The following is an 18266-nucleotide window of genomic DNA, read 5'->3' as shown; positions in this document are numbered from 1 at the left end:
CCATGAGAACCTTTTTCCACGTATGGAGTCAGCTATTACGAGGGGGCATAGCTTTAAATTAAGGGGGGGTAGGTATAGGACAGATGTTAGGGGTAGATTCTTTACTCAGCGAGTCGTGAGTTCATGGAATGCCCTGCCAGTAGCAGTGGTGGACTCTCCCTCATTATGGGCATTTAAACGGGCATGGATAGGCATATGGAGGATAGTGGGCTAGTGTAGATTAGGTGGGCTTGGATCGGCACAACATCGAGGGCCAAAGGGCCTGTACTGCGATGTATTTTTCTATGTTCTATAGAACAGAATCTGGAATAAAGTGTTAAAGCTGCAGAGAAGGTGCAAAGAGTGTGATTAACTTTAAAATGTGGAAGGTCCTTTCAAAAGTCTAATCACAGCGGAGAATCGGTTCTTGAATCTGTAGGATGGTGTACTTAACCTTCTGTATTTTCTACCTGACATACGAGGGTGGAGGAGAGCATAACCGGAGTCGGATGGTCTTTGATTATGTTGGTTGCTTTCCTGAGACAGGGGAAGTGTAAATGGAGACTTTGGATGGATGGTTGGTTTCTGTGATGGACTGGGCCGTGTTCACAGCTCTCTGTAGTTTGTGGTGGTCTTGGGCAGCACAGTAGCCATACTACACTGTGACACATCCAGATAGGATGTTTTCTATGGTTAATCCATAAAAATTTGGAATAGTCTTTATGGACATGGTGAAATCTGCTTGGTGAATGTATTTGGGAAACTGTCAATCTAAACCTGCCAGTTTCTGCTATGTGAATGGGAGAATTTAGTATTTAACAGTCCCTGTCAGTTTTCCCTTTGTGAATGCTTAGTTAAGTTTAGTTAAGAATCCTTCCCAGTCAGACTCTAAAGTGAATCTGAGTGAATTTATCAATGTTTGCCTAACAGCTTTTCTTCTGTGAACATGTGAATGTAGTTATCGTTTAGATTAGATTACATTAGATTACATTACAGTGTGGAAACAGGCCCTTTGGCCCAACAAGTCCACACCGACCGGCCGAAGCGCAACCCATCCATACCCCTACATTTACCCCTTACCTAACACTATGGGAAATTTAGCATGGCCAATTCACCTGACCTGCACATCTTTGGAATGTGGGAGGAAACCGGAGCACCCAGAGGAAACCCACGCAGACACGGGAAGAACGTGCAAACTCCACACAGTCAGTCGCCTGAGGCGGGAATTGAACCAGGATCTCTGGCGCTGTGAGGAAGCAGTGCTAACCACTGTGCCACCGTGCCGCCCAATTGTTGCTGGCAGTTTCTGCTCAGAGTATGAAAATGTAGTTAATCTCTAAACAAAAACCAAAACAACTACAGTTGCTGTAACACAGAAACAGAAATTGCTTGAACAGCTCAGCAGCTCTAACTGCGTTTGTGGACAGAAATCAGAATTAAAATTTCTGAGCCAGTAACCCTTCTTCAGAACTGATAGTAGCGAGGAAAATATTCGCTGTTATGCAGAAGATAGGTTGGTTGGAAGGGTAGGTCCAAAGAGAGAGAAGAACAGTTGGATAGACAAAGGAGTGGATAACTGTCAGATTGGGAGGGCGAGTCGCTATTAATAGGGACTGTTACTGGCTAACAATTGGTGGTGTAGAATAGCAGAAAATGTGTTAACAAGGCCGGGTGTGTGGGGTTTCAGGTAATGACTTGGGAGAACTCTAGCCTTAAAGTTGTTGAACTCAGGATTGAGTCCAGAAGGCTGTAGAGTTCCCAAGCAGAAAATGAGGTACTATTCTTCTAGCTTGCACTGAGCTTTGCTGGAGTACTGCAGAAAGCCTGAGACAGAGACGTTGGGTCAGGGAACAGGGTGGTGTGTTGAAGTGGCAGGCAACTGGAAGCTCAGGGTCTTTTTCTGGACAGAATGTTGGCGTTCTGCAAAGTGGGCACCCAATCTTTACTCAGTTCCCCCAACATAGACGAGACCACATTGTGTGCATTTTCTTAGCTCCCATCAGTTCTGAGGAATAGTCACTAGACCAAAAATGTTAACTCTGATTACTCTGCACAAATGCTGCCAAGCCTGTGGATTTTCCATCAATTTTTGTTTTGTTATTAATCTCTACCTGTCAGTTTCTGCTCTGTGAATATGTAACTGTCGTTATCAAAGTGTACATGTCAGTTGACATGTACATGAAATTGGGAGCATAATCAGTTTTTGCTTTGTGAATATGAGAGTGTAGTTATCAATCTTTTTCTGAAATTTACTACCACCTGCAAGTGAGTTATTTACCAATCTGTCCTTGTCAGATTCTGCTCTGTGCATTTGAGAGTGCAGTTGTTAATGTCTATCTGTCAACTTCTTGTTCATATTTGCGCAAATTCATTTATCATACCGTACCTCTCAGGTTTTGCATTGGGAATGTGTTAGTCTAGATTTCAACCTGTACCTATTGTGTGAGTGAGTGAGAGAGAGATTATAGTTCTCTCCTTTTCGGTTATTACAAAGTGAATATGAGAGAGCAGTTATAAATCTATGACTGTCAGTTTTGGTTGTGTCCAGATGAGAGTTTAGGACATGATCTTTACATGTCAGTTTCTGCTGTGTGACTGTGAGAGTAATGTTCTCAATGAGTTCCAGTCACTTTCTACTCTTATATATCAAAGTTGCTCAATTCTCTGACAGCCAATAATATTCTAAGAGTCTAATGATGTCCATGAATATATTGTTGATTGTCAGAAAAAAACTCATTTGGTTCAATAATGTCCTTGAAGGAAGGAATCTGCCATCCTTACCTTGTCTGGCCTACATGTGATTCCAGACCCACAGCAATGTGGTTATCTCATAGGTACTGCATGGGTTGTTTGGATGGGCAATAAATGCTGGCCTAGCCAGTGATGCCCCCATCCCATGAATGAAGTAGAAAAAAAAATTCTCTGTGGCTGTGATTCAATCTGTGATGGCAGTTTTTAGTGTTGAGATTGGGCCTTAAACTCTTTGCATTTTGTGACTTATGACACAATCACAGAATTGGTACCACCATTCAGCTCACTGTGTCTGCATTGGGACATTCTATTCTTTATCTGTTTTCCATACTAGTTTCCACTAATTGTTGGGATTCTGAACTTCATCTACTCGCTGACAGTGTCTTGAAGTAAATGCCAATTTGAGATTAATCCTGAAGTTATCTGCCTTTGAATACCTATAGTGCCAGTTTTGCTGTGTGCAACAGTGACAAGTAGAGTATATGGATGCCATTCACTTTCGACATTCAGTTGTGTTTTTTTCAGTCAGGGTGTAGGTTAAACCTGTTCGAGAGTCATTAAAACTGTGATTAAGGAATTAGTGTCGGTTCAATACTTTTCTTTCCCAGGAATTTGAATTTTATTGTATTCAATCTTCGTTTTTTTTTACATTTTGTGTGCCCAGTAGTCTTTGTCAGTTGCTGCTGGGCACTGCAATAATTTAACATCTAATACTAAGAACTTCTGAAGCAATTAATAATTTGGTCAGTCAATTTATAACTGTCCGTATCTGGAAGTACTTGTGGGCCTAAATTGCATTTTGTTCCCTTTCACCATCAACTGGCTGAGTGTGAGTGAGTTTTTTGTTGTGCTGTCAATCTGCATTACAGGTGGTACTGGTCTATGTCCAATCGACATTGCCTGTATGTCTCCTTGTGTTTCCAGTTCTGCATGTCAAGATCTGATACACTTTGAGGTGTGTTTAATGCTTATAAATCAGTCTTTCGTACATTGAGAAAGTGTGGAAATGCTTCTGCATTACTCTGGTTCCCAACCAGAATGCAAGTGTATCTTGTGTGTGTTCATCAGCACCAGGCCGAGAGTGAGAATGGGATTTATTCAATCTCTGATACTAGATATCAACGTGCTCCTTATTATTGGTTATTGTATTTCACAGTGCTTCTGTGTCATCTAAATTGAAACATGTCACCTGTTGTAACTGTTAGAGTACTTCATTGTTCAAACTTCTGCTCCTTGACAGGTATTATCCATTGCCACTGGAGTCAGCTCCTATGAGTGAAAGTGGATGTGTTTGTACAGTCTGGCACTGAAAACACAGATTTTTTGTAAACCTCTATAAAGGCACCCCTCAGCCTCTGGCGCACCAGGGAAAACAGCCCCAGCCTGTTCAACCTCTCCCTATAGCTCAAATCCTCCAACCCTGGCAACATCCTTGTAAACCTTGTCTGAACCCTTTCAAGTTTCAAAACATCTTTCCGATAGGAAGGAGACCAGAATTGGACGCAATATTCCAACAGTGGTCTGACCAATGTCCTGGACAGCCATAACATGACCTCCCAACTCCTGTACTCAATACTCTGACCAATAAAGGAAAACATACCAAACACCTTCTCTATCCTATCTATCTGCGACTCCACTTTCAAGGAACTGTGAACCTGCACTCCAAGGTCTTTTTGTTCACCAACACTCCCTAGGACCTTACCATTAAGTGTACAAGTCCTGCTAAGATTTGCTTTCCCAAAATGCAGTACCTCGCACTTATCTGAATTCAACTCCATCAGCCATTTCTCAGCCCATTGGCCCATCTGATCAAGATCCTGTTGTAATCTGAGGTAACCTTCTTCGCTGTCCACTACACCTCCAATTTTGGTGTCATCTGCAAACTTACTAACTGTACCTCTTACACTCGCATTCAAATAATTTATGTAAATGACAACAAGTAGAGGACCTAGCACCGATCCTTATGACACAGGCCTCCAGTTTGAAAAACAACCCTCCACCACCACCCTCTGTCTTCTATCTTTGAGCCGGTTCTGTATTCAAATGGCTAGTTCTCCCTGTATTCTGAGATGTAACTTTGCTAACCTGCCTACCATGAGGAACCTTGTCAAACGCCTTACTGAACTCCATATAGATCACATCTACCGCTCTGCCCTCATCAATCCTCTTTGTTACTTCTTCAAAAAACTCAATCAAGCTTGTGAGACATGATTTCCCATGCACAAAGCCATGTTAACTATCCCTAATTAGTCCTTGCCTTTCCAAATACACGTACATCCTGTCCCTCAGGACTCCCTCCAATAACTTGCCACCACAGACATCAGGCTCACTATAGTTCCCACACAGAGGGTGGTACGTGTATGGAATGAGCTACCAGAGGAAGTGCTGGAGGCTGGTACATTTACAACATTTAAAAGATATTTGGATGGGTATATGAATAGGAAGGGTTTGGAGGGATATGGGCCGGGTGCTGGCAGGTGGGACTAGATTGGGTTGGGATATCTGGTTGGCATGGACGAGTTGGACCGAAGGGTCTGTATTCATGCTGTATATCTCAATGACTGTATGTAGTTGGATAACTTCCACAGCCAATGTTCTTTAGTTTTACTGCCTGCAGGATCCATGGAAAGGTGCACAGGCAACACATTGCAGCAGAAGAGCATCTGTGCTATTCATCAGAATCAAGGAGAGAAAATCAATGGACCTTTGCAACTCCTATAGTGCAGAGTCTAACTGGGAATTGTGGAATGCTATCAATTTTTACATACTTTACGATCAGTATTAAGTAAATCCATTTGTAACTCAGTGAAAGGGCAATGAACAATTCATCAGCATTGTAGCTGACTGACCGCAATGTTCTTTGTGCAGGGAAGAGAATTGGCCAATTCTATTTTATTTACCGATCTGGACAGGATCTGGTGCAAGCCATGAGCAGTACTCTTGTGTAGCTCTATGGTAGGAAGGAGGAAGGAGGAAGGCTAAAGGACTTTTATTTTATCATGCAGTAAAGAATATTTGAACATCAACACTGTTCAACTCTTGTTAAAAAGAAAGAGTGACCGGCTTCACAAACTTGGCAATTTTGGCTTTTCATTTCTTTCTGCACTGCTTTAAATGGTAATTATCTGATTCCATTGACTCCTTGAGAAAACTGTATCTGGATCCCTTGCTTTTCTGTAATATATCAAAAGGAACGTCAAGAGGAATGCAGGGCTCGTCATAGAACTATGAAACAAGTTTTGAAAGACACATGGAATTATAAAGAAAATGTTTCTTGCTGGACTGATTTTAAAAAAAAAAACTCCTGCAAGATGGTGAAATGGAGAATGACATTATGATACAGATGGGGATGACAGCTTCTCTGATGCCATGATATTTATGGAAATGGAATGCCAGTTGACAGGGATTAGAATTGTTAGATTAGTCAATTGTTATGTTGTTATAGATTGTTTTTGATCAGTGCAGACTTAATAATTCTGTGGTGTGGACCTCTTTGACTCGAGATCTGAGTGTAGAGATCAGTTTGATGTAACGTTTTGTAATAGTTGCAGTGTGTATGGATCTTCAGCACCATTAAGTGTTGCAATGTGTATGTAAGGATGATGTCATCAATTTGCAATTCATTGTAAATCAACCAGTAGCTGTGTGTAAGAGAGAAAGAGAAAGAGGTGTGTGTATATATGTGTCTGAATGAGCAGCAAGGATGCTTTCTCGATCAGGCTTGATGAAGAGGTTAATTTGGAATTTACACAGTTGTCCTGTACAAAGATGACAATTAAACAACTAATCAAAAGATTAATTTTGTCCTGCTCAGTTACTGAATGTCCAACTTTCCTTCTATATCTGCACTGAATATCTACTTCATATGTATTTGTTACAACAATGTAACAGCATGATTGATTTTTTCACATTGATTGTAACTTTAAAAATGCCTTTACTACATATGGATTTAATGCAGCTCATAAATGCATATTTATTATAAGCATATTGTTTAACCTGCTTCTAATCTTATGATAATTGGCTATAAATAATGGAATTTACTGTAACTGAGAACAGAGCGAAATAATGTGGATTTATATTTCATCAGTTGTGTTTGACTCTTGGATTGAATGTGTATTTCTGGAAATTAAGGTCAATGAGTGTCTGACTCAATCAACTCTGACTGTGAAAAGAACCTTTTCCACTCTGATAGTGGTTACATACCTGCTGGTTGTGAGAAGCAGCCGGTCACCCTTGGATTAGTCCATCAAATATTTGACTGGAGAAAGACAAAAGATAGAGCTCCTGTAAATTATTAGCAGCTGAATAGGAAGACATATAGAGTCATAGAGATGTACAACATGGAAACAGACCCTTTGGTACAACCCATCCATGCCGACCAGATATCTCAACCCAATCTAATCCCTCCTGACAGCACCCGGACCATATCTCTCCAAACCGTTCCTATTCATATACCCACCTGCCTGTTAAATGTTGCAATTGCACCTGCCTCCATAACTTCCTCTGGCAGCTCATTCCATACGCTTACCACCCTCTGTGTGAAAAAGTTGCCCCTTAGGTCCCTTTTATATCTTTTCTCTCACCCTAAACCTATGTCTTCTAGGTCTGGACTCCCTGAACCCAGGGAAAAGACTTTGACTATTTACCCCAACCATGCCCCTCATGATTTTGTGAACCTCTATAAGGTCACCTCTCAGCCTCTGACTCTCCAGGGAAAACAGCCCAGCCTGTTCAGCCTCTCCCTATAACTCAAATCCTCCAACCCTGGCAAATTCTTGTAAATCTTTTCTGAACCCTTTCAAGTTTCACAGCATCTTTTTGATTGGAAGGGGACCAGACTTGCACGCAATATTCCAACAGTGGCCTAACCAATGTCTTGTGCAGCCGCAACATGACCTCACAACTCCTGTACTGAATATTCTGACCAATAAAGGAAAACATACCAAACACCTTCTTCACTATCCTATCCACCTGCAACTCCACTTTCGAGGAGCTACGAACTTGCATTCCAAGGTCTCTTTGTTCAGCAACACGCCCTAGGACCTTACCGTGATGTGTATAAGTCCTGCTAAGATTTGCTTTCCCAAAATGCAGCACCTTGCATTCATCTGAATTAAACTCCACCTTCCAGCCACTTCTCAGCCCACTGTGTGGAACCGCAGAAAATGGGGAAGATACAAAATAAGTATTTTGCATCAGTATTTACTGTGGAAAAGGTAGGGAAATAGATGGTGACATCTTGCAAAATGTCTATATTACAGAGGAGGAAGTGCTAGATGTCTTGAAATGGGTAAAAGTGGATAAATGTCCAGGACCTGATCAGGTGTACCCTAGAACTCTGTGGGAAGCTAGAGAAGTGTTGGCTGGGGCCTCTTACTGAGAAATTTGTATCATCGATAGTCACAGGTGAAGTGCCAGAAGACTGGAGGTTGGCTAACGTGGTGCCACTGTTTGAGAAGGGTGGTAAGGACAAGCCAGGGAACCTGTTGTCGGTGGTGGGCAAGTTGTTGGAGGGAATCCTGAGGGACAAGATGGATATGTATTTGGAAAGGCAAGGACTGATTAGAGATAGTCAACATGGCTTTGTGCATGGGAAATCATGTTTCGCAAACTTGATTGAGTTTTTTGAGGAAGTAACAAAGAGGATTGATGAGGGCAGAGCGGTAGCATGGACTTCAGTAAGGCATTCGACAAGGTTCCACATGGGAGACTGATTAGCAAGGTTCGATCTCACTGAATACAGGGAGAACTAGCCATTTGAATACAGAACTGGTTCAAAGGTAGAAGACAGAGGGTGATGATGGAGGGTTGTTTTTCCGACTGGAGGCCTGTGACCAGTGGAATGCCACAAGGATCGATGCTGGGTCCTCTACTTTTTGTCATTTACATAAATGATTTTGATGCGAGCATAACAGGTACAGTTAGTAAGTTTGCAGATGAAACTAAAATTGGAGGTGTAGTGAACAGCGAAGAGGGTTACCTCAGATTACAACAGGATCTTGAACATTTCCCATCAACATTTCCTCTGTTGTCTTTCAGCTAGCCAATTTCTGATTGAAACCACTAAATCACCCTAAATCCCATGCCTCTGTATTTTGTGCACTAGCCTACCATGGGTAACCTTAGCAAACACCTGATCAAAAGTTACATACACCATATCAACGGCTTTCCCCTCATCCACCCGTATGGTCACCTTCTCAAGGAACTCAATAAGGTTTCTGAGGCACAACTTACCTTCACAAAACCGTGTTGACTATCACTAATCAACTTACCCCTTTTGAGATAATTATAAATCCTATCTCTTCTAGCCTTTTCCAACACTTTGCTCGCAACCAAAGTAAGGCTCACTGGTCTGTAATTACCAGGGTGGTCTCTACTCTCCTTGAACAAGGGAACATTTGCTATCTCCAGTCTTCTGGTGCTATTTTTGTAGACACTGACGACATAAAGATCAAAGTCAAAGTCTCAGCAATCTCTTCCGTGGCTTCCAAGAGAATCCTATGATGAATCCCATCTGGCCCAAGATATTTATCTATTTTCACACTTTCAAAAATTTCTAGTACCTCCTCCTTATGAAACTGGATTCCAACTCGTCTTGTAATTGTTTCTCAGCATTCTCCTTGACAAAATTGTCTTTATCCAGTGTGAATACTGACAAAAAAATGATTATTTAGCGTTTCCCTTATTTCCTCTGACTCCACACAAAACTCCCACTACTGTTCTTGATTGGCCCTAAACTGACTCGTGAGTCTTTTATCCCTTATATGCCTGTACAAGTCTTTAGGGCTTTCCCTGATCCTATCCACCAACAACTTCTCAGGCCCCCTCCTCACTCGTCTTAGCTCTCTTTTTAGGTCTTTTCTCGTTACCTTGTAACACTCAATTATCCTAACTGAGCCTTCACTTCTCATCGAACATAAGCCGCCTTTCTTCCTCTTGACAAGCCATTCAACTTCCTTAATAAACCAAGGTTGATGTGCTCAACAACTTCATCCCTGCCTGACAGTTACATACTTATCAAGGACACAGAGTAGCTGTTCCTTGAAGAAGCTCCACATTTCTATTGTGCCCATCCCTTGCAGTTTCCTTCCCCATGCTATGCATCCTAAATCTTGTCTAATCACATTGTAAGTGACTTTCCCCCAGCTGTAGCTCTTGCCCTCCGGTGTATACATATCCCTTTCCATCACTAAACATAACCGAATTGTGATCACTACCACCAAAGTGCTCAGCTACCTCCAAATCTAACACCTGGCCAGGTTCATGACCCAGTACCAAATCCAATGTGGCTTTGCCCCCTGTTGACCTGTCTACATACTGTGTCAGAAGACCCTTTTGCACACAATGGATAAAAACTAACCCATCTAAAGTACTTGAACGATAGTGTTCCCAGTCAATATTTGGGAAATTGAAGTCCTCCATAACAACTACTGTTACTGTTGCTCTCATTGAGAATTATCTTTGCTATCCTTTCCTCTAAATCTCTGAAACTAATGAGAGGCCTGTAGATAACTGCCAGTGTGACGTCTCCTTTCCTGTTTCTAATCTCAACCCATACTACCTCAATTGACGAATCCTCAAATGTCGTTTCTTCAGTCGCAATACTGTCCTTGACTAACAATGCCACACCCCCATCTCTTTTGCCATTTTCTCTGATCTTATTGAAACATCTAAATCACAGAACCTGCAACAACCATTCCTGTCCCTGCTCCACCCATGCCTCTGAAATGGCCACAACATCGAAATCTCAGGTACCTACCCATGCTGCAAGCTCACCGACCTTATTCCAGATGCTCCTGGTGTTGAAATAGACACACTTCAAACCAACTACTGGCCTGAGAGTGCCCTCTTGAAACCCTGAAACCTTATATTCAGTCTCCTTACTCTCAACTTCCTCTATAATTGAACTACAATTTAGGCTCACATCCCCCTGATGAATTATTTTAAATCCATCCCAAGAGCATTAGCAAATTTCCCCTCCCAGGATATTGTTACCCCGTGGTTCAAGTGACCTATAAACCCCATTTCAAGCATCCTGTTTGAAGAGGTCCCACCTAGCCCAGAAAGAGCTCCAGTTATCCAAAACCCTCCCTCCTGCACTATTCCTCTTGTTAAAGTACAGATTTGAGACCGCCCAGGAATTCCTTATGAACTCAACTGTTTAGCCTCTCTTATGGTTCGTACCAGAGATCATACTCTTTGGTGGTCTGGAATAAAAAAAATGCCTCTTACAGACAGTTTAGTTTAATTTTAATCATCCCCTTCATTTACTAATACCATCACTGTTACATAATATTGACACCTATAAGTCAGGCTAAATGGATTTTGGCCAGCAACTCCGTCCTACTATCAAAAACAGACTACTTTTATACACAGATTTACAAAGGTGTTACTGTCACAAACACAAAAAATAACAAAAGCTCTGCATATAGTGAACTAGACAGATAATAGCAAAGGGCAATAATTTGGGAGATCAGTTAATTGATACAGAATTTCATTCTGAGGTCAGAATTAAACATTGTGAAATTAATTTCACAAAAGGAACAGCTGAGAATGTTATCATTCAGTGTCTTGTTTATACAGATTCGCTCCTACCATGCCATTTTCTAGTATGCAGAAAATGTGTTCCATAATTCAAAATTACATTTTAGTCTCAATAATTAAGGACAACATTTAAGGCTAAAAACTTTCTTACTCTTTCTCCCTCTTCCTTGCCTTGCTCGCACGTGGCATGGGCAACAAACCAGAGATAACAACTCTGTTTGTCCTAGCTCTAAGTTTCCATCCTAGTTCTTTGAATTTCTGCCTTAAATCCCCATCTCTCTTCCTACCAAAGTTGTTGGTGCCTATGTGGACTGCTCCACCTCACCCGCAAAGATCCCAAAAACAAGATCGGAGACATCACGAACCCTCGCACCTGGGAGGCAACACACCAACCGTGAGTCTCTCTCGTTCCCACAGAACCTCCTGTCTGTCCCCCAACTATGGAGTCCCCAGTGATTAATGCTCTACTTCTCTTCCCACTTCCCTATGGAAGAACAGAGACAGGGACCTGTACCCCATTGCTTACCCCAGTAAGTCGTTCCCCCAACAGTATTTCAGTTCTAAAAGGACGCCCCTTCACTCTGAAGCTGGGCCATTGGGTCCTAGTCTGTCCTACTTGTCAAAACATCTTCATGTCCACTCTATCTGGGCCTCTCAATAATCTGCAAGTTTCAATCAGATTCTCCCGCACCTTTCTAAACTCCATCGATTTAAGTACCAGAGTCCTCCACCTCTCCTCATATGATAAGTTCTTTATCCCTGGGATCTTTCTTGTAAACCCTCTCTGGACTCCTTCCAAGTTCAGCACATCCTTCCTTAGATGGGGACCAAAAACTGCTCACAATGTTCCAAATGTGGTCTGACCAGAGCCTTATACAGCCTCAGCAGTACATTCCTGCTCTTGTATTCTAACCCTCTCGAAATGAATGCAAACATTACATTTGCCTTCCTAACCGCCAACTGAACCTGCCTGTTAACCTGAAGAGAATCCTGAACTCGGACTCCCAACTCCCTTTGTGCTTCAGATTTCCGAAACCTTTCCCCATTTAGGAACCAGTCTCCGCCTCGATTCTTCTAAACCCATTGCATACCCTCCCACACTGACATCCATCTACCAACCAAACCTTAATAGGATCCTGAACTCGGACTCACCCCCGAGGACCTTGTTTGTGCTTCAGGCCTGGCAGCATCTGTCCAGAGACAGACAGAGAGAAAGCGGAGTCAACGTTTCGAGTCCGGGGCAGCCGTCCTTCGGGAGAGTGGCCTTTGGTCTTGATGTGCCGCCGCACAATTTCTTCTTCACTCCCACCTCTCTGTCTGTGAGTGTATTTGTCATTATTATTGAGTTTGGCGAGTCCCGGAGCCGACCCTGTTGCTTCTCTCTCCTGAAAGGGTTGTCCCTTTAAAGAGCCTTTCCCCTGAAGCAGCTGCTAACGGTCACTTGGGGCACGAGGCGGCCGTTAACCGCCATCTCGCGCGGGGCCTGAAGCTAAAATGGCGCCGGGGCCACGCGGGAAGGAAAAGCGCCGAGGGACAGCGGACTGTGTCAACATGTCCCGTTCCCGAGGGTCAGGATGGTTGTTATTGGGGGGTGGAGGGGAACAGGAGAAATTCCCCCCAGTGCGGCATCTTGTACTTCTCACTTTATGTATCTGTGTCTCTATCTCTCTCTGTTTGCCTGTCTATGACTTGCTTTAACTGTCGATTAATCTCGACGCTGTGATTTTGTCCCTCTTTTTGACTCTGTTTCACTATGTTTCTTTAAAACTCTATGTCCCTCTGTATGTCTAAGTCTCTCTGTGTTTCTCCCTGCCCCTCTGTCTCTCTTTGACTCAGTGACTCTAACTCTCTCTGACTGTATGGTGGGAGTACTGTTTGTTGCTGAACACAACAACAACTCCTGCCTTAGAAAGTGCCTAACCGTTTGGTTTAATCACAGCATCCTTATGTCAGGCCTAGAGCTGACTGCCCACCTGGGAATGAGGTAGTGGAGGGAGATAGTACCTTGTTAAACTGCTCTGTTCGACCCCCAATTGAATATATATTCTGTAAGGATGGTGAAGAGATTTAGTGGGAATACTCCAACCACTGCAGAACCGTACACACAATCATCAACACTGTTTCTAACCAGCAGGCAGAATCTCTCCTGAATAGCAAATATATCGCCATTTCAGTGAGTTTTTAAGCAACTCTATACAATTCGACATTATCAGAGCAATGTGATAGCACTGGGGGAGCATACAGAGGGAGATTTACCAGGATGTTGCCTTGGGGGCAGGAGAGGTTCAGTGAAGGAGATAGATTGGACAGACTGGCGTTGTTTTCCTTAGAGCAGAGCAGATTGAAAGTGTGCGGACATGATTGAGATGTACAAAATGATGAGGGGCATAGATAGGGTAGACAGGAAGAAGCCTCCTCCCCTATCCTTGATGGAGGGATCAATGACTGGGGGAGGGGCATAGATTTAAGGTAAGGGACAGGAGTTCAGAGAGGGATGTGAGGGAAAACATTTTCACTCAATGGGTGATGGAGACCTGGAACTCACTGCCTGTAAGGGTGGGAGAGGCAGAAATCCTCATCACATTGAAGAACGATTTAGATGTGTACTTGCAATTCAAGGCTAGACTCACATTAAGTGGTCTTTGATGTTTCATATGCATATTGCTGCAGAAAATAGGGGCTTGGATAAGGTGAATAGTCAAGGTCTTTTTTCCCAGGGCAGGGAGTCCAAAACTAGAGGGCATTGGTTTAAGGTGAGAGGGGCAAGATTTAAAAGCGACCTGAGGGATAACTTTTTCACACAGAGGGTGGTGCGTGTTTTAGAATGAGCTGCCAGAGGAAGTGGTAGAAGTGGGTACAATATCCACCTTTAAGAGACATTTGGAAAGATACATGGATATGAAAGGTTTTGACGGATATTGGCAAAACATAAGCAAATGCGGCTAGTTCCATTTGGAGACCTGGTCAGCATCGTTGTGTTGGGCTGAAGGGCCTATTTCTGTTCTGTGACCTTACGAGTGGGAGTATGGTGTTAGACAACAGAGGTGGTTGCTTTTGACTGGCATGGATGATGTTCAAAGTGGGGTGTCGGATGGGGACAGTGACGGTAACCCCAGGATGTTGACAGTAGGTGGGGTGTGGACAGTGATGATAACCCCCAGGATGTTGACAGTGGGATGGGGGTGGGAACAGTGACGTTAACCCCCAGGATGTTGAATGTGGGGTGGGTGTGGGGACGGTGACAGTAACCCCCAGGATGTTGAATGTGGGGTTGGTGTGGGGACAGTGACAGTAACCCCTGGGATGTTGAATGTGGGTGAGGGTGGGGACCGTGACAGTAACCGCCGGGATGTTGATACTGCGGGGGTGGGGATAGTGGCAGTAACCCCGAAGGTTTCAGAGTGCAGGGATTAGGGACAGTGATAATAATAACATTGAACATCAAGAGGGCAATGGTTGGATGGTGTACCATTTGGCCATTCATAGTTAACAGAAATCTTTCGAAGTGTAGATTTTACAACAGATGGAGACTTTGCAATGATGTGAAATCTCAGTTGTTTTATTTCTCCTTTGTCATTTATTATCCTGTCATAGAAGATAACGTCTGTGGAAAAAAAAGACAATTTCAACATCCAATCTTTTATTTCCTCTTTGTCTTGTTTTGTTCCAGTTCCTGTTGCTGGGGTTTCCCTCACCCCCAGAGTCAATAAAATGGAGGTTCCAATTGGGAATCGTCTTGTTCGAGAGTGTGTATTGTGTCGAGGTACAGGACCGTACTTTCAATGCTACTTTCAAAGGTAAGCCTTAATGCCAGCAGGAATTACAACTTTAGCTCAGACAGGAGAGAGCTGGCCGTTGAATCCTTCCAGTCCCAGCACCAAGGCAGACACCAGTGCGTCGCGATCAACCGGGGTTGGAACAATATTTAATGTGACCAGGTATTCCATCAACCTCACAGAGCCAGGTATTTCATTCTTCATCTTTGATCTGTGTTCGTTCTTCACTGGGGTCCAGTTGATATCTTGACATGAACACTAAAGAATTGCTTTTGACACTCAGCAGGTTAGCAGCATCTGTCCGGGGGAGGGAGAGAGACAAAGAGAGAGAGAGAGAGTAATATCCTTTCTCAGATAAGGGAGGCCTTCATAGCGAGAGGATTCAAGTCCAAGTGCAGGGATGTCTCGTTACAATTGGACAGGGTGAGACCACACCCTGGAGAACTGTGTACGCAGTTTGGGGATTTCCTTATTTGAGGAAGGATATTGTGCCTATGGAGGGAGTGCAGCGAAGGTTTCCCAGAATGATTCCTGGGATAGCAGGACTGACAGGTGGAGATAGACTGGATCGGTTAGGATGACATTCACTGGAGTTGAAAAGAATTAAGGGGAAATCTCATAGAAACCTATAAATTTGAACAAGGATGAGACAGAGTAAACAAGGGGAGGGTGTTCCGGGCGACTGGTCGGAGAGTCCGGAACCATGCGGTCACAGTAAAAAGGAAATGGAGTGGGACTGAGATGGGGATAAATGTCTTCACCCAGAGAGTGGGGAGCCTGTAGAGTTCTCTGCCACAGAAAGCAGTCAGGGGCCAGAACACTGAATGTTGTTCAGGAAGGAGTTGGATTGAGTTCTTTGGGGCTCAAGAGAGAGTGCAGGGAGACAAGCGGCTGTGTTGGGTGATCAGCCATGATCCCTTTGAATGGGCGGAGCAGGCTAGAGGGGCGGAATGGCCTCCTCCTGTTGATATTTTCTATGTTTCTTTGTGAATGGCCCAGTTGCTGCTGACTGGTGGAGGTCAAGGCAAGTTTTGCCTCGTTATATGCAGGCCGTGAAAATGAAGGACAGTAACTTCTAGTTGACAATTTAGAGAGAGTTGGTGCAGAGTGATCTTTTTTTTTTTTGAGTTTAGCATCGAATAGTTTGGGTTGGATTGGTGGGATATTGTTTCTGTGCAGCCTCTCTCATTAAGAATCATGTTACTGCAATGGTGAGGGTTTGAAGGGAATTTTACAGACACAGGGTTTCCCTCCAAGTGGATGAGTGTTGGCAGAGGATGGGGTGGTGGGCGGAGTGGGGGGGGCGACAGGAACACTGGGGTTGGTGTTTGCTGAAGGGATGATGTTATTGATAGGAAATGCCTCTCTGAATCCAGCACAGGAACACAGCACTGAGATGGCAGTACTCATTGTCCCACTGTTTCTGATCCTTTCTCTCATCATATTGCTTCCCATTAAACTCCGGAATTGGTGGGTGAGACACTCCAGGAGGTAACCGCAGCGATCATTCTCCGGTCAGCACTCGATGTAGGTTTCAAACTGATGTTGGTCACATAGTGTATGAGGGTGTGTGTATGAGAGGGTATGTGTGTGAGTGCGTTTGAGTGAGAGTATGAAAGTGTACCTCCTGCAAGTTTCCCTCTGAGCCACTCACCATCCCAACTTGGAAATGTATCAGCCATTCATTTAGTGTCGCTGGGTCAAAGTCCTGTAGTTCCCTCTCTAATGGTATCGTGGAACTGCAGTGGTTCAAGAAGGCAGCTTAATACCCGCTTCTCAAGGGGCCACCTAGGGATGGATAATAAATTTTCGGCCCAGCCAATGATTTCCATGTCGCACAAGTGAATTATAAAAGAAATAAAGCACTATTTGGGATTGTGCTTTGTGAGGATGTGGGCAGGCTGAGCAAGTGGCAGACAAAATTATTTGGGGAGACAATGGTTCAGAGGAATGGTCAGCACAGATATAAACTAAAGGTTAAAATTGGAATAATTGTTGCTTGCGCATCAGTCAAAGAACCCAGATTCATTTGCTAGCTGGAGAAGCTGAATATTTACAGTAAAACTTTCCTATGTTCTTTCTCTCTTATTTTCTCCAGCTGCTTCTTCCAACAGTTCCCGGTGGCACAGGTAAATTAGTGAGGCGGTTAGCAACTTCGAACAGCATTCCAACACTGTCCAAATGGCCTGAAAATCACCCTGGGATGCAAACCCAGTAATTTTACATTTGTTAGACAAATTGGAGCAAATGAACCATTGTGTCTGACACGTTTGCAAATCTAAAGCACAACAGTTCAAATCGAGGACACACTCACAATTTCCGTTAGACAGTGAACTGAGCATTGATCAGACCCATTAGCGGTGAGACTATCCATTGCAGTTAGAAGAATTGAAAAAGGCAACTTATCATCTGAATAGGAGAAAAAGTTCAAAGTATCAGTGCAAAGTCTACAGCAGGTCACAAGGAAGACATTTATTGCAAAAGGAATGGATTTTGGAAGTAGGTAATTGTTACTGCAACTGTACAAGGAATTGGGGTTTCCACATCCAGAGTACTGCAGACAGTTTTGGTCCCCTTCTTTGAGAAGGGATCTAGTTGAATTGGAGGGAGTTGAAAGGAAATCACTGAATTGATTGCCCAGATGAAAGGTTAGTCTTATGAGAAGAGACTGGTACAATTTTGATCTCTTTACTTGAGGACAGATGCAGTTTATACTGGAGGTAGTTCAGAGGAGATTCACTCAATCATTTCCAGAGAGGAAGGGTTTGTTTTAGATTAGATTAGATTACTTACAGTGTGGAAACAGGCCCTTCGGCCCAACAAGTCCACACCGCCCCGCCGAAGCGCAACCCACGCATACCCCTACATTTACCCCTTACCTAACACTACGGGCAATTTAGTATGGCCAATTCACCTGACCTGCACATCTTTGGACTGTGGGAGGAAACCGGAGCACCCGGAGGAAACCCACGCAGACACGGGGGAGAATGTGCAAACTCCACACAGTCAGTCGCCTGAGTCGGGAATTGAACCCGGGTCTCTGGTGCTGTGAGGCAGCAGTGCTAACCACTGTACCACCGTGCCGCCCTTAGATGAGAGATTGAGCAGTTTCTCTGGAGTTTGGAAGAGAGGAGATCTAACTGAGGGCTATAAGATGCTGAAGGGGGTATTGACAAGGAGTTGGAGAGAGGATGTTTGCTCGTGTGGGAGAATCTA

General features: G+C 43.6%; 2 protein-coding genes across 25 annotated transcripts in view; one reads left to right on the top strand and one right to left on the bottom strand.

Annotated features, from left to right (window-relative positions):
* The window catches only part of LOC148135446 (uncharacterized), a 70791-nt gene that overhangs the window by 13599 nt on the left and 38926 nt on the right, over window positions 1-18266 (top strand). For all 17 annotated transcript variants that reach the window (XR_015755099.1, XR_015755098.1, XR_015755101.1 and 14 more), the window contains exon 3: window positions 14945-15071. Coding sequence is in view for 9 of the 17 variants with exons in the window: in XM_087984690.1 (XP_087840816.1) it covers window positions 14945-15071 (127 nt within the window). In the remaining 8 variants the exon portion in view is untranslated. The remainder of the gene's footprint in view (window positions 1-14944; window positions 15072-18266) is intronic.
* LOC148135445 (uncharacterized) overlaps window positions 14898-18266 on the bottom strand; it is a 57284-nt gene continuing 53915 nt past the window's right edge. For 7 of the 8 annotated variants that reach the window (XR_015755120.1, XR_015755119.1, XR_015755118.1 and 4 more), the window contains one exon: window positions 14898-15347. Coding sequence is in view for 1 of the 8 variants with exons in the window: in XM_087984728.1 (XP_087840854.1) it covers window positions 15338-15347 (10 nt within the window). In the remaining 7 variants the exon portion in view is untranslated. Of the gene's footprint in view, window positions 15348-17364; window positions 17460-18266 lie in introns of all 8 variants that reach the window. The other variant, XM_087984727.1, reaches the window with a different exon arrangement.

The sequence above is a fragment of the Chiloscyllium plagiosum genome, unplaced genomic scaffold (genome assembly GCF_037043375.1).
Source record: "Chiloscyllium plagiosum isolate Xiang-an unplaced genomic scaffold, Cpla_swu_hap1 HiC_scaffold_49, whole genome shotgun sequence".
NCBI classification, from domain to species: Eukaryota; Metazoa; Chordata; class Chondrichthyes; order Orectolobiformes; family Hemiscylliidae; genus Chiloscyllium; species Chiloscyllium plagiosum.
Note: the sequence above shows the minus strand (reverse complement) of the source record. Positions and strands in the feature narration are given on the sequence as shown.